This window comes from Haliotis rubra, unplaced genomic scaffold (assembly GCF_003918875.1).
Source record: "Haliotis rubra isolate DU_JTF1 unplaced genomic scaffold, ASM391887v1 Scf579, whole genome shotgun sequence".
NCBI lineage: Eukaryota > Metazoa > Mollusca > Gastropoda > Lepetellida > Haliotidae > Haliotis > Haliotis rubra.
In genome coordinates, this window is record NW_025767278.1 from 604,256 (window position 1) to 620,941 (window position 16,686).

Consider the following 16,686-nt stretch of genomic DNA (forward strand, 5'->3'; position numbering starts at 1 on the left):
ATCATTAAGCCACTAAACAAACATCAATCAGGTGCAAGGCCAGATTGGGGAACATCAATGGCAAAAAAAGGTCTGCCTTATGTGCATAGTTTGTGCGTCATGTGCAGACACCGACAGACTATAGGAACGTGTGCAAATGTACTGCGCACTCAGGGGATTCCCCACAAAATGAACACAGCACGCTACAATTCTTTGTGTAAACTGCACAGTAAGACATTTGAATAGTGTCTATTTGAAGTTATGTCAGCAAAGTTGTAACATGCCTTTGTGCGCCCAACCCAATAACATGATCATAATGTTCAGAGTTTCCCTAGCCTCTGAAGGGGGACTGGGTTTTCCCCACCCCTCTAAAAGGGAACGGGGCTTTCCCTGCCTCTAAATGGGGACTGGGGGTTTCGCAGCTTATGGGAAATAGAATATCCTCGTATCATCGTTTTCACAATGAGTGAATATAACATGACCAGTTGTGCTATTTACGTAATATTGAAATGAAAGTACATCAAATTTCCGTAGTATTCTAATGACCGCAAGTATACCATTATATTGAAAACAAAAGTCACAGTTTATCTTTTGTTCACCAAAAAAACCAAACAAACACACACAAATGATCTCACTTTAAATTCAAAATTATAATATAAAGTTAGTTGTCAAGCATGTATAACACATGAAAGAGTATACACGGAGAATTCCGAAATACTATTTTTGGCAACCGTAATGATTGACAAACGGAGGCTAAAATAAATTGACGCATGTACATTTGAGCTACTGATGCAACAGGAGCTTATTACCCATATTTATTTTACTTCTTTGTCAATTCAAAATTTCAATAAATCGAGTTAGCTCCAGTGCAGAACAACTTCATAGCACCTTGACAGTCGCAAATCTATTTTTAGCTACTACGTCGATATGCACATTGATTTATTGACGAGGTTCTATATTTAAATTGCATGCAATACATTACATAACGTATAGGAACATGCTTTTCACGGCTGCGTAGTTTATAGGAAACCATACGAATTCTAACAGCAACTACAGTAAGTATCGTGTTCAATGTTCTCAGCAGTACATGTTGTCATGGTAACATGATGTGTACCTAGCTGGTCTTTGAGAATGTCATGTTGGGTGTTTGTTGATATAGTCCAGGTGATAAGTGAATGGAGTTACCTGTACAGGGCCCCGTTCCACAAAGCGATCGTGGAGCTACGATGATCGTAACTCCCATAATTTAACACAGACTTACGACAGACGTAGCGCTACGATCGGTTTGTGGAATAGGGACCAGGGCCTAGATTTTCGAAGCTCTCTTAGCGCTAAGATAGTCGTAAGGTAATGTTAATGTATGGCACTTACGACTATCTTAGCGCTAAGAGAGCTTCGGAAATCTAGGCCCTGGATGTCATTGAAGCTCGGGCCCTGGGCCTAGATTTTCGAAGCTCTCTTAGCGTTAAGATAGTCGTAAGGTAATGTTAATGTATTGGACTTACGACTATCTTAGCGGAAATCTAGGCCCTGGATGTCATTGAAGCTAAGGGCCCCGTTCCACAAAGCGATCGTAGCGCTAAGGTGATCGTAACTCCCTTACTTTAACACAAACTTACGACAGTCGTACCTTCGAGCTACGATCGGTTTGTGGAACAGAGCCCAGGTGGTCACATATTTTGACTGATGACGTTCGGTCAATGCAGAGACATTCCATAAACAGGCTGAACTTATATCATTATACCTTTTATGGGTATTAGATAATCATTGTAATATATATATTTCCTTACCACTTCCCTGACATTGATGATAGCTGCGTTAGACCCTAACTCACTGACAATATAATTGTGCTCTTCTATTGTTTATATGTAAACCATACATTTTGATGTCAAGATGTCCATACTGTTTACCGGTCGTCATAGGTGAAACGTTACTGATTTATTTTATATTTCCATTTAGAAATATGTAGTTGTGTGAAGTTAAGAATATGAAGCGCTGCCATTGTTGAATGAAGAAACTGCGAAGCTTTGGGGACTTTGTTTCAAATACATAGGGTATTTCTAACAATACATTCGAGTCGTGCAAAATTTTCTTTTTGTGTCAATGTATTTACTATTTCGGTATTTTCACTTGGACTTTTAATCACAATATTTTATTGTTCATTCAAATTCTTTTAGATGTAAATATCTTCACGTAATGAACTCTCAGGTTCAGAAAGAGACATTGTCTTATATTGAAATGACATTTTAAGAATGTTGTTTTTAGGAACGCAGAACGTATGTAATTTACACACACAGACACAGACACACACACACACAAACTTAGTCACAGAGACGCAGAGAGAGACATGGAGAGACACACACAGCCAAGTACACACATCTATAATATCTAAGAACACTGTGACAGGACGTATGTAACACACACATACACACACACACACACACACACATACGCACGCATGCATGTACGCACGCACGCACGCGCGAGCACATTTACACACAGTCACGAAGACACAGACAGACATGTCAACACGCACACACACACACACACACCTTATCTAAGAACGCAGGGCGTATGTTGTTTACACACATTCTCGAACAAACAGACACAAAGTCAAACGCAGACATGCCAACACACACGCACATACAGACACACAAACACACCTACACGCACAGACACGTGGGCACGAACACCCACCGACACACTCACTTATCTAATAACGCAGCACTCACCTTTTGTTTTACAGTTAAGGTGCAAACTCATCATAGTATAGATTTTGCACTTATCCAGTGAAACATAGCCAAGAAACACTATTCAACTCATAAGATTATATTCACGTTATATCCAGTGTTGTAATAAATCCGTGTATAACATATATATAGAGAGAATAACATTCTCTCATGAAAGTCGTAACGTTGTAGCTTGGGTAAATGATCCACCTGCAATTACCTCACACTGTGACAGACCGAGACAGTCATCGTAACACTATCTAACTACACGGCATAAATAGCCACCTCTAGTGATAACCCCACCTTAGTCCATGCAGTAAACCATCCGAAATCTGAGTTATCATGAAATACTGCAAGCGAAACATCACTCGGCCTCTGTTCTGTGCTTCAAGTCAATGCTTGTTAGTGTCCATGACTGTTTAAAGTAAAATCACACCGTGATCGTACCATGTAGATATATATCTGGGGTTTAGATTTAGGTATTAACTCAAATGTTAGCCATTGTGTGAAGAAGTGAAAGGTCTTATGTTGAGAATGTTTACGGTAGTACAAATATCAAGTCGTTTTATTGATCAAAGCTTACCTGACATTTCAAAGGATTGGGATTTCTCGAAGAAAGAGTGTGAGTTCTCGAGGAACGGCTTGGGCTAGACTTTCTCCTAGTCTAAGTGACGTGGGAATTATAAATAAAATGAAAATTATTTTCTGAAACATGTTTTTTATCAACGGTTTGAATGAAAGTTTCTTTTAAATTACCTCTACCTTATCGACAATTGAACATCAGTGAATTCCTCTGTAGAGGCGGTTCACAATTTAGAGATTTTCACAAGAGGGACATTTCGGGAATACTTTGGGATACGAATGACAGTTGATTTTGACAACCTTTGCAGCTTCTTTAGTTTTTAGTTATTGGAATGCATGCACGGTGGCATAATCTCAAACACAACTATTCAGCTTTCAAGTTAGTATAAGCGTGCTTGCATTGAACCACGTCTTTACAGAAAGAGGTCTGTTTGGTACAAATACACAACGTATATACATCCTAATCTTTATACTGTCGTTTTCGAAATGCTAAGTTTTAATTTTAGCGTTTAACTTCAATTTCAGATAGAAATGTCTACGTTTAAGTGTTACAAGGACATCTGTGAACGGGGCGCTCAGTACTGCGAGAAGACCAGGGAAAGATGTTACTGGTGTAAGGATGCTTCTAACCAGTGTTGGACGACGGATATGCCACGCCAGTGCAACGAATTCTGTGAAGGTAAGTTCAATAAATTCAGTTGCGTAGATCGATGCTTATGCTGTCTGGATTGGCTGGTCCTGACTCGATTATTTACAGACCGCTGCCATATAGCTGGAATATTGCGGCGTTAAACAACAAACTTACAGTAATGTGTTAGTTTGTGTCACAAAATAGTGACACATGCTTATTATTGTGTTGGAATTTTACAATCGAGTCGTTTTTTAAAGAGATTTGTTATGGATATAACAAAGGTGCTTTTCGTGGTTATTTAAAAAAATAAAAAAAATATATATATATTTTTGGTTTCAGATTTATGGCAACAATTAAAGAACCAGTCATACAGTAGAGGATATACAGATGGAATTTCAGCTCATAACGGTAGATAATCGCCAATGTTGAATATGGATCTCATTATAAATAATACGTCATATTGTCAAAGCTATTTTTCCCTTTACACAAAACGGAATTTGTTTCTGACGATTGTCAAGATTGGTATTATTTCGCATTGATTTTCTATAATTGATTAACTGGTCAATTTATATCGATAAATGTAGTCGTCATCAAGAGTTCATGGCAAAAACTGTTTATAAGACCCGTGAAGATCCGGGTTAGAATTGATCTTCAGTAGCCAATGCTTGTCGTAAGAGGCGAATAACGAGATCGGGTGGTCAGGATCGCTGACTTAGTTGACACATGTCATAGTATCCCAACTGCGTAGATCGATGCTCATGCTGTAGCTCGCTTGATTGTCTGGTCCAGACTCGATTATTTACAGACCGCCGCCATATAGCTGGAATATTGCTGGGTGCGGCGTAAAACTACACTCACCATTTATCATACCCACATTTGACTTTATGTATTGGGCTGTTTTATAACATATGAGTCATCAATCGCTGTTATGTCTGGCGCACATTGTTGAACTGCCATTTTGACGTATTATGGTCACGTGTTACTTGAGGTCTTACTGCCTCTGGGTATCGCTCGATGGCGTTCTTTAAGTGAAACGTTTAAATATGTATCTGCATCATCAACATTTTTCATGCTTCTTCTTCCTCAGGTCTACATTATCCTTTCATCATATCAACTTCCATTGCCGTCATCCTTACGATACTATGTGGATTACTTGGTTTGAAAATATACAAGTTAATGAAAAAACTCAAAACATCACGTGCAGGACATGGCAGATATTCAGGTACTAATTCCTATCTTTTTGATCTCATACACTATGTTTCATGCGTTGCATGAGGGCAGTTCAAAGTAGAAGGCTCCGTTGAGAGTAGGATGCTGGATGTCTAGAAGGTGTCGTAGGCAAAGGGGTTCGAATCACTGTTTGGACAATACTATTTAAAGATCAAAATCTAGACTTTTGCAATAATATATTCTTTTATATCTTATGATTAACATATATTTAAATTTTGAACGAAAGATTTCAGAAAATTCTACCGCTAAACTTTATTTCACAGTTTATTAAGCACTACTAACCTAATGGCGTTAAACCGTTGCTCATCATATCGATCACCGGTTTATTGTTGTCAAATGTAGAATATTTACAGGCGGCCGTCATAAAGTTCGAATTCTGTTTGGTGTGTCTTTAATGGTAACAATAACTACATACATGTGCATTTAATATGTCCAGTCTATGACCTGGAAATCCCGAACAGTCCCGAAACAAGCCCACTAACACAGACAGGCGATGATGAGGTAGTCGACATGGACATCACGGAACCGACAGACGATGCCGTTTCAACTAACACGACAGGCCGGCATGCCAGTGTAGACTCGGGATTTGATAACAGAGAGAGTATGAACTCAACCTCCACCATGCCATGTGCGTGTAACCGAGATGGCGGTGAAGCGGAAGCATGCGTTCGTTCCACGGATCTAAAGCAGCTGCCCCCAAGAAATGACGCTGGTAGTTTGAATGCGACACTCCTGTGTGGCTGAGAGCGGGTGAGTGAGTGAGTGGGTGGCTGGGTCAGTGAGTCAGTGAAGGTCCACTGTTATGCACCCCATGGAATACAAAAGTCATGGAGCTGTTTTTGAACCCCTCCCGTCATCCTTAGAGTAATATACCCATGCCCATAAATATTGTCATCCACATTCTGAGACTAACCCTCACGAACGCCTTTTTCCTGATATTGTCCATGTTAAATGTATCGGTCCCTTTGTATTGGTATCTGGAGTTTAATATGGTATTAAAAGTCTATATTGTTTTACAACTCAAGGAAAAAAATGACAATGTTGTTAACCTTCAATCTATTTTAATAAACAGGTGTGGATCTTTGTCTTCTGTTAATTCTGTGAAATACATACTATACGTCCAAACCTGTGCATATCGGTTATTCAGACCGTTTGTGTCGGACGTTACTGACACCGTGGAGATCTGAACAGTGCCCCTACTTATCGTGTTACACCCGTGAAGATCCGGGTTAGAATTGGTCTTCGACAACCCATGCTTGTCTTAAGAGGAGACTAATGGGATCGGGTGGTCAGGCTCGCTGACTTGGTTGACACATGTCATCGTATCCCAACTGTCGATTGATGCTCATGTTGTTGATCACTGGATTGTGTGGTTCAGATTCGAATATTTTCAGACCACCGCCTTATAGCTGGAATATTGCTGAGTGTGGCGTAAAACTAAACTCACTTACTCAATGCCTTTGTGTCCCAATTGTGTAGATTGACACTCATGCTGTTGGTCACTGGATCGTCTGGTTCAGATTCGATTATTTACAAACTGCAACCAAACCAGACTTATTGTGTTATTTTTTTTATATCAAAGTGATAAAACGCGTTCCAGAATCATATATAAACTGACCATTATACTGTCGGTAGACAAAGCTGATCGTTCAAGTATTTCACAATCGGAATGTCCACTGTCATGCTGCAGTCTGTACACCATCCGGTGCGCACAGAGGAATGTGCAACCTAGCGTTTACCTAAGGCCTATATATAGATTTATTGGGTATTCCAGACAGACCAAGTGTTGAAATAGCCAAGACTCACACAATCCCATTACCGTGAATTATCTGACAGGTGTAGTATTTGCTAAGATTTTTGAAAGAAAAGACTAAGTGTCTGAGTGACTAAAGGGCGTTTCGCGTTCTTCACAATATCAATCTTTGCACTCATGTTCGCATTTGTACTGATGGTCATTATTTAGATGAAGTACTAGTAGGACCATGAACAAAACGATGCAGCTGTTGTATGTACTCAATGAAAATGGTTAATTCATTTCATACTTAAAGGCACACTTCTCTAAAAGTCAATATTTCATTTCCCTCATTAATGCTAACTATCAGCCCCCAGCGAAGCTACCATGTAATTTATTCCGAAAAACTAAGATTACAATATGAAATTACTATAATCGAATGAATTATGCAACGTTGCATTAAATCGACTCTCGCGCCCTCTATCGATCAAACTTTATTTCAAGCGAACACCATAGATTTGTGTCCCTTGGAACGCTCTTTACGAATATCCTATAACGCAACATGTGATTGAGGCCAGTTCGGCAAACACCGACAACACCGCGTGCAACAGTTTTCGATGTACGGAGTAATCGTTTACATTCCATAAATAGCAAGTGTTAACTGTTTGGAAGCTGTGCGCCTCGAAGTTTCAATTATCGATTTCAGGCAAGTCGTAAGGAATAATACGTCTTTTATTGTATCAATAGGAAGCTAATTTGAGTGCATATGCCACAATATATATATATACTCTCCCCAAAAGAAACACATCATGAAAATAGCAATTTCATGTAGCAATGAATTAAAACGTGATTCATTTTACAAAAGGTTTTGCTCTGTTTATGAGTCCTATGGTGTTTATGTTTTGAAACATCACAACAAAACGCACCATCCGTAAAATACCCGTATTCAAAAGCATGATTTTCAATTGCGGCGTGAAGTGTCACAGAATACACAATTCACATGCAATGCACGTGAAAGTTGGTGATCAGATAGTCTCAATGATGGGTATAAAAGGTTGATCGCTGTCTGTCGATTATTCACTGTATTTGGAATATTGTTGACGAACGCAAAATGCCACGTCTAAGTGAGGCCAACCGTCATATCGCCATTGGTTTGCTTGAAGCTGGACAGTCTCAACGTGCAGTTGCCCGACGCATGAATGTTCACCAAAGCACCATTTCACGGCTCTGGGAGAGATATCGCCGGCAGAATGCGGTAGCAGATGCCCCTCGTAGTGGGCGACCTCGAGCGGCGGCGCAGGATCGCTACATCCGGGTACATCACCTGCGTCATCGAACAGCTACGGCGACCAGTACCGCTCGACAAATACCCGGATTGAAGAGGCTTTCTGCACAGACCGTCAGGAACAGGTTGAGAGAGGCTGGTTTACGTGCCAGAAGACCTTGTTTTGGCCCTGTGCTTCGACAACAACATCGTCGACATCGAGTTCAATGGTGCACCAACGTTCAGGCCTGGACGTAGAGGCATAGAATCTGGTTTCTACTGGAACGACGCGATGGAAGAATGCGGGTGTACAGACGTCGACGTGAACGTTTCGCCGACGCTTGCGTTTCCCAGGTGGAGAGATTTGGCCTGGACAGTGTTATGATGTGGGGAGCGATCACGTGCCGTAGGAGAAGTGATTTGGTGATGATCCAGGGCAACCTGACAGCTCAAGGGTACTGTGACGATATCCTACGCCCACACCTTCCAATCATTGATCGCCAGAGGGAGTTGTTTCAACAGGACAATTTCAGGCCCCACACAGCACGTCACACTAGAGACTTCCTCCAGAACCACAACATCAATGTAATCCCCTGGCCCTCAAGATCACCGGACTTAAAGCCGATCGAACATCTGTGAGATACCCTGGACAGACGGGTGCGACGCCGTAACCCTCAGCCCCAGACACTTCAGCAACTCGCACAGGCACTACAGGCAGAGTGGGCTGCGATTGGGCAACACGAGATTCTGAGACTTATTCGTTCGATGCCGAGGCGATGCCGTGCACTTCTGGATGCCCACGGTGGTCACACGAGGTATTGACTTCAGCGCCACCACACGTCTCCATGTGACACTCAAACTGACTTTCCTCGAGTTGGTGCCAAAGACGGATAAGTCTGCATGCCCATTGTGCAAGTTCGCTATATTTCATTGACTCATAAAGCCTACAAGATGTTTAAAAATAAACATAAACATACAGTTGAAATATATATATATTATAGACCAACATCGAAAAAACGTCGAAAAAGCGTGACATTGTGCCTTTAAGTGTTAAAGACTGAGATTTCTGAGTTTGAGAAAAGCGATATTTTCATTGCAGCGACAAACATTTGATATGTTCAGTGAGATTATCATTACGTCATGGCTCAATAAAGTTTTCTGTCCGCTATATTGCGACACAACCCAACAATGGCAATGTAAACATATGCATTTCACCAAATTCTTCATTTCGGGGTAGAAACTTCACACCGATCCAGCTGATCGCCAAGTCTGTCAGTACATCGGCACCGAACGAGCGATTCTGTGAGGGCGAGATCACCTGTTTGAAAGTACTCGAGTTACGAGTTGGTACCTGAATTCATGCTAACCGACACTGTAAATTGTTTTTTCTTCATTTACGCTCTCTTCTTTCCCATTGCGCGCCTTGTTTGTAGTTATTATTACACGTTCGTCAGCAACGAGTTTTGTCGTTTACCCCCCAAAGGGTCCCATTGTTTGATGAATAGTTTTGTAAATGCTGATGTTATTCATACAACGACAATAAAAATATTGACACCGATACAAATATGTGTGTCTCGTTTTATGTTTTATTTTCGATTATCGAACTATGTCTTACCGGCGTGCCTGAACAAAGACGTGAACAGTCTTTAGTTTACATTTGGGAGAATTTGGACTTCGTTTATGGATGTTGATGTTAAAATTATCAGTATGTAATAAATATACTACTTCTTGTTACCCTGCCTGGCCTGCTCCGAGTAATTATACTGTGTCTCACCAGGGAGTCTATGTGTTCCTGTGATCTCAGAGGACTAGCACTGTATAAAGGAGAAATAGTACAAGCACGTAGGTACATACGCACGCACGCATGTACACGTTGGCATGCAGGCATTATGTAAGTGCAATAATCCTGAATGCAACGTTAAACACCAGACTTTATTTCTTCACAACGGTGTTTCAATGTGTAAAGAAGACGTTAACCTATGTATTATGTTTCACAAACACGCATTAATGCCTGGTCACGTGACAAAAGTCTTAATGCATTACGGGTTGTTCTGCTCCAATAAACGTTCTATTGAATCCAGCCCGCACGACGACAATGACCTTGGCACAAATGTTTAATACACACTCATGTCATTGTCCACCAACCCACCTAAAGTAACTGGACTAGCATCATCTCTAGTTGATGGTGATTCATTTAACACAAGCTTACGACACTGTCAAAATCTATGTACAGGAAACAGTCAGTATAACCCATGCAGCTTTAACACATATTTTGTCACAAGTAAGCAACAGGTTAATCTTTCTCTCAGATACATTCGTGTAAAGTAGGACGACACAAATCTTAGCATATCCCTGATGAAAGTCCGTCATATGATTCGGATTATGTCATATTAGGAATCACTATCTAATAGTAATGACGCCACGTGTTGGCGAAAAGGATGACCGTATTCTGTCCCTCACAACCGAATCAAAGTAATTTAAGTTAGGTTAGTAGAAGTAGAAGTAGTATATTTATTGACATAGCAATGCAGCTGCATTCCTTAGAAGGTTTTTTGTCCTAAGATACTAGTATCTCATGTCTGGTGTCCCCCGTTGTGATATTGCTGAAATATTGCTAATAGCGGCGTAAAACTATACTCACTCACTCACTCCTTATATACTAAGGCATCATTCACAACAGTCAGGGTAATGTGATATAATTTAAATCGATTAACAACTTCTTACTATAAAGTTAAAATATTTAATTTTATTTAATATTTAATCACATTATGATGAGTTGTCAAACAGCTGCTTACTTCCGAGGACATAACCTTATCATCATATTAAATCAAGTATGATTCATTTGCGCATGCGCGCTGAGGAACGTGTGCAAACGTACTGCGCACTCAGGGGATTCCCCACGAAATGGACACAACACCTGCAATTCTTTGTAATGTAAACTGTATTCTTTTTAGCAAGAAATTTGAAAGGTGTATATTTGAAGTTATGTCAGCAAAGCTGCAATATGCCTTTGTGCGTTCGTCACAATAACATTATCATAATGTTCAGGGTTTTCCCGCCCTCTAAAAGGAAACAGGGTTTTCCCTGCCTCTAAATGGGGACAAGGGGGTTCCCCGCCTCTGGAAAATGGAATATCCTCGTATGATCGTAACGAGTGAACATAATCAGAGTAGTTGTGCCATTAACGTAAGATTGAACTGAAAATATCCATAGTATTTCAATCAGAGCATGAATAATTTGGCACTCAAGCGTGATGTGTTTTCTATAGAGCTAAGTTTAGTCACTGCGTGTCTGGAGACTTGGCTGACTAAATGAAGCACTTCTATATTAGGTATAACACACGTATCTAGGAAACTGTAATGCCCGATCCAAATTTTGAAGTAAAAGATACACCTCTCATCTCTGTACAGCTCTTCCTGTTCAGTAATTCTGAGGTAGGTAGTTGTATATTTGAACTCCCTTACACACATGTTTGAAACTTGTATTGTTAATGGCAAAGTTTAGGTTTATTTAGTTTCTTAATGATCTATATTGTACCAAGTTAAGCAAATAATAATGTCCGGTAATGATGCGTTTTAGTTAATGATCTACATGTATTTGACTCATCACTGTCTCTAAAGGTCATCGTATCTGTGTGTGTCCTTGTCGTTTGTACTGGTAATTGTATACTTTCAGGAATATGTTATGAACTTTGACTACTGTTTTTGTGCATATTAATATTTTCTAGATCGATATCGATTATCAGAAGAGCAGAATGTCGAAAATGGTGAAGCGAGGGTTAGGTGACTCTCCACCTCGTCCCCCTAAGAAGAAAAAAAATTCTTCCCCCAGAACAACTGTTGAGCAGGTCGGGGAGGAGGGCGAGAGCCGGACCCCTGCTCCACAGAGAGGTAAGTGAAACACATTATATACATATTAAAAATTGAACAATTACATATACAAAAGCGATACTTATTGCATATTTTGAAGATAAAATTATTTATAAATATAGTATGAGGTTTATTAAAACAGTCAATATAAATTTATGAAACAGAAAGGGGAAGTAAAACCTTTTTTCACTGAATAGTATTGTAACGATTGTCACAGTATTTGTGGTTGCAATTTCTCTGTAAGCTTCAGTACATTTTGGGGTTGAGTCCTACACTCAAGATTCACCGGGTGGGTGGGGTTGCCTCGTGGTTAAAGCGTTCGCTCGTCACGCCGAAGACCCGGGTTCGATTCCCCACATGGGTACAATGTGTGAAGCCCATTTCTGGTGTCCCTGCTGTGATATTGCTGAAATATTGCCAAAAGCGGAGTAAAACCATACTCACTCATTCACTGACTCAAGAGGCACCACATGCAGCACACACTGTATAATACAATTAGAATAATAGTTCTATAGTATGTGTCGTACGTACGAATGGTTCTGTGCCTTCCTAACATTCGTCACATATGCTTAAAGTTTACTAACTGGAATATATTTGACAGTTTAAAAACTTTGCTGTAGTTCAAGTAATGTCCGCTCAAATGTTAATGAGACATTATTAAACAAAACCCATAATCTATTTAAGGTGAAGTGAGGATAATTTTTTTTACAAAAATTATTTCAGCCTATTAAATATCTCTGTATACTTTCCACATGACCCACCTAAATAATGCAATTTTAGCAATAGCATAATACGGCTTTGTCAAGAGTGAGTGAGTGAGTTTAGTTTTTCGCCGCACTCAGCAATATTCCAGCTATATGGCGGCGGTCTGTAAATAATCGAGTCTGGACCAGACAATCCAGTGATCAACAGCATGAGCATCGACCAACGCAATTGGGATACGATGACATGTGCCAACAATGTCAGCAAGCCTGACCACCCGATCCCGTCAGTCGCCTCTTACGACAAGCATGGGTTACTGAAGATCAATTCTAACCCGGACCTTCACGGAACGCTTTGTCAAGAAGATAGCCTCTGCTAAGATCGATCCACAAAATCCTGGCTAGAGTTGTCATCCCAACATGGGAGGTGATTTATGTGTGATTTGGTTTCTTATCACACGCCTTTATACCTTGTGTTTTAAACGTGTGCCTAACTTCTTCACCTACTGAATGATAGTATCATTATATGGAAACTGTCAAACACTTCACACAAGGGACTTAACCCTGTAATAACTACGTATGATACTTTCACAAATAATTCTCACAAACTCGAAAACAGTAAACTACGCTTATAACGAACAAGCTTATACCAAAATATCGAATATTTAGAACTATTTCTTTACTCCCTGCCACTTGCTATATATTTAAGTCGAAATAGGCATACCGAACTTCGGTTATAACAAACTATAATTTGAAGTCCCTTAATTTGAGTTCGTAATAACCGTAGTTTACTTTATCATCCAAAACCGTGCTCCACAGGAGATATTGCTTGTGTGAGATCAAACGATATCTCCTAGGAGATATCGTTTTGACAGTAGATTTTGTACAATGCCCCCACAATGCTATGACGTCATGAACTTGATGACGTCACAATGCTATGATATCGCTGCATTGCAAGTCTAATGGCAGTACTGTGTTCAGAGATGTACATTTTTCATTGAAAACTAAACAAGAGTGATTTTTGATGATAAATAGAATCTCACCCTTGTGTCTTCTGATATCAAATATATCAACACTCGTTGATAAAAGTAAAAATAGCTTTGTAACTTTATTAACTCGATGTTTGATATCAAAAGACACTCGGGTGAGATTTTCTATGTACTTACAGTTATTTATTGCATGTGTGCTAGGGCTGGCTATCGATATAGATCATAGGGAGTTGGAGATCGATAATCGTTAACGAAATACCGATCGATTATCGATAATTATCGGAGACGTAACTTTGAGCAAAATGCCCAAAAATGTCTAAGAGAAATATATTTCACATCATTTGAGCGTTGTGACATGTTTTTGTATGGATTATTAACAAAACAACCTCCTGAACATAATTTAGAAGCAGACCATGAATGAAATCTTAATAATCATTGATATTTTTCCTATCGACGATATTTCCGATTATCGATGTTTAGCTAGCCCGAATGTGTGCTGTATCTGTGTGTACGTTGTCTGCTCCAAATGTTTTGTATATCAAATATTTGACACAACCTCTCTGTGATGACTTTACAATCAGTGTTGCTAGGGAATAAATAAGTATCATATTTCTCTTCCAGTAAGTCCAAATCCGGACATTCGCTTGACCAGGTCCATGACCCGGAAGGACAGAGAGCCTGACCAGCTGAAAGACCGCCAAGAGAGGAGCGAGGCGATGGCATGTGGCTCTGACCAATAAACGGACCAATCATTTTAAACAGTTGTGTTTCATTTTGCTAAACTATCTCAGAAACATATACAGTACTACATGCAATATTTAATACCATTATATTGTCAATGTTTAAAAAATGTATAAGATAGAATGTTTTCCACCTTACCTATGTATTGGTAACCCGTGTAAAGATAGTCTTGTTAGACTTGTGTCATCTAAGGATGATGTTTTGATAAGTATTGCTACTTTTTCTTTAGAAGGGTATATTATGCCAGTACATCGTGCAAAAATGGTTCCATAGTTTTCAAGGCAATAATGTATGACTATTACTGGTTTCACCAGCATCAAACAAAATGTAAAATTATTCTGTAATGTGGGCCATGGCCTTGTATACTGAAATAAAACTGTCTGTCTGTCTGACATGCAATATTCTGGGATAATAGACCATCGTATTTTATAATTACAAAGGAATGTATTGCATCGGCAGGTTATGTAGGTCGTACGATGTGCCTTAATGGGTCACATTTGACACAGAAGGTATCGTTTCCTCGTGCGTTATATGAACAAGGATATGAATCGTTTCCGGATATGAAGTCAAGGCTAAATATGGACGGGAAAACCAGGTTCGAAGATTACACATGTCACCTTGCCTTGGAACAGCGAGTTATATTTTTGTCCCGAATTAACTAATACGGACAGAGCTTGAGTGAGTATGGTTTTACGCCGCTGTAAGCAATACATGGGCTTCACATATTGCACCCATGTGGAGAATCGAACCCAGGTATTCAGCGTGACGAGCGAACATTTTATCCAACAGGCTACCCCAACGATCCATACACGAAGACATAAACTCGAATTTGTGCAACATTACAGCTTGGGTATCATATGATGAGTGAGTGAGTTGGGTTTTACACCGCTTTTAGCAATATTCCAGCAATATCACGGATGTGGGGGGACATTCAGACACACACATGCACGAACGCACACACACGCACATACAGCTTGTTCAGTTTGACCTGATCAATTGAATACCCAGCGTTGCGTGGTCTGGTTAGGTCTGTTATTGTGAAGGGGTGCATCTTTGTTAGTTGATTGTCAACTTGTCCGAACAGCCGAAACTAGGTCGCCGTTTGAGATCTCAGTGTCGAGAAATCGTCAACGTGTCTTAGCTTTCTTTAAAAACGAAGCTACAGATGGTCTAATGTTTCCGATTCATGCAATAGAAAAAATGATAACTGGACTAGATGTAGAGAGGGATAGCGAGAGTGAATCGGATTGTGAACGTAACTGACGTATACATGTGCATTGTAAAGTTAGTAAACCAAGCTAGACAGCATAGCATATGACTGTATAAACAATTTAATTAAAACTATTATTTTTTCAGAATTGTTGAATTCCGGGAGAAGTTCTGTAACGAATCCATGTATGCATGCTTCGCATGAACGAACGTTAATTACATTCTCTGCTCCCCTATTTATTGAAGTTAACTCGACCTGGCGTTTTTTCCATTTGACCTCCCGGGTCATGCATATGTAGAGTAGCTCAGGTCAAGCTGAACCAGCTAAACATGGTACCACTAAGATCACCGTGTCTTGACTATTCCCCAAAACAAATTCCGTTTGGCGCACCAGGCAAAAATATAATTATATGAATGATCACCGAAAAAATCACTAATGACACCAGGTGTTCGTGAAAAGAGTAAGCATGTCCTGCCCCACCGGCACAATAAATGCCAAAAAAATGGAAATATGTTTTGCCTGATACCGCGCAGCAGTACTCCTAACATGCGACACCGGCCCGTAAATATAGAACCATATAATTATGCTGGCAGTTATGACGTATTATGCAGTTTTCCTTATTTGCAGTAACAGAGGAGTCTACATTTCTAATATGAACGTGTTGTCACGTGCTACGTTCCCAATTTACCCGTAGACTAACATCTAGTCTCTGAAATGAACATATTTTACAGAAAAACACAGTTCCTAAATTGCAATCATAAAATATTATGAAAAGGAGCCCAGAGACTTTCTTGCTTGCCACATATTCTAGACTTGCATGGGCTCTCTTGGATTATATTTGTTTGTTTAGAACAGACTACCACAGCATTGTACGCGCTGCACAATACTATAGAAATGTACTTTCTCTGAAAGCATGTTACATTCCTGAGAATTACACTGCTACCCTCACAGTAGACTAACGGTTAGTCTCTGAATATATATAAATATGATAGTAACAAACAAGCTCATTCAAATTGAAAAGGAGCCCCA

General features: G+C 39.8%; 2 protein-coding genes across 2 annotated transcripts; both read left to right on the forward strand.

The window, feature by feature from the left end:
* The first annotated feature begins 930 nt into the window (after positions 1-930).
* LOC124254643 lies at positions 931-6,235 on the forward strand. The gene is made up of 5 exons (XM_046688487.1): positions 931-1,034; positions 3,816-3,969; positions 4,261-4,329; positions 5,009-5,143; positions 5,588-6,235. The coding sequence occupies exons 2-5, from the start codon at positions 3,822-3,824 to the stop codon at positions 5,893-5,895; spliced, it is 660 nt and encodes a 219-aa protein (XP_046544443.1). The 5' UTR covers positions 931-1,034; positions 3,816-3,821; the 3' UTR covers positions 5,896-6,235.
* A 5,102-nt stretch (positions 6,236-11,337) lies between these two features.
* Positions 11,338-14,861, forward strand: LOC124254644. Its single transcript, XM_046688488.1, has 3 exons — positions 11,338-11,581; positions 11,875-12,037; positions 14,328-14,861. The coding sequence occupies exons 1-3, from the start codon at positions 11,507-11,509 to the stop codon at positions 14,444-14,446; spliced, it is 357 nt and encodes a 118-aa protein (XP_046544444.1). The 5' UTR covers positions 11,338-11,506; the 3' UTR covers positions 14,447-14,861.
* Positions 14,862-16,686: the final 1,825 nt, after the last annotated feature.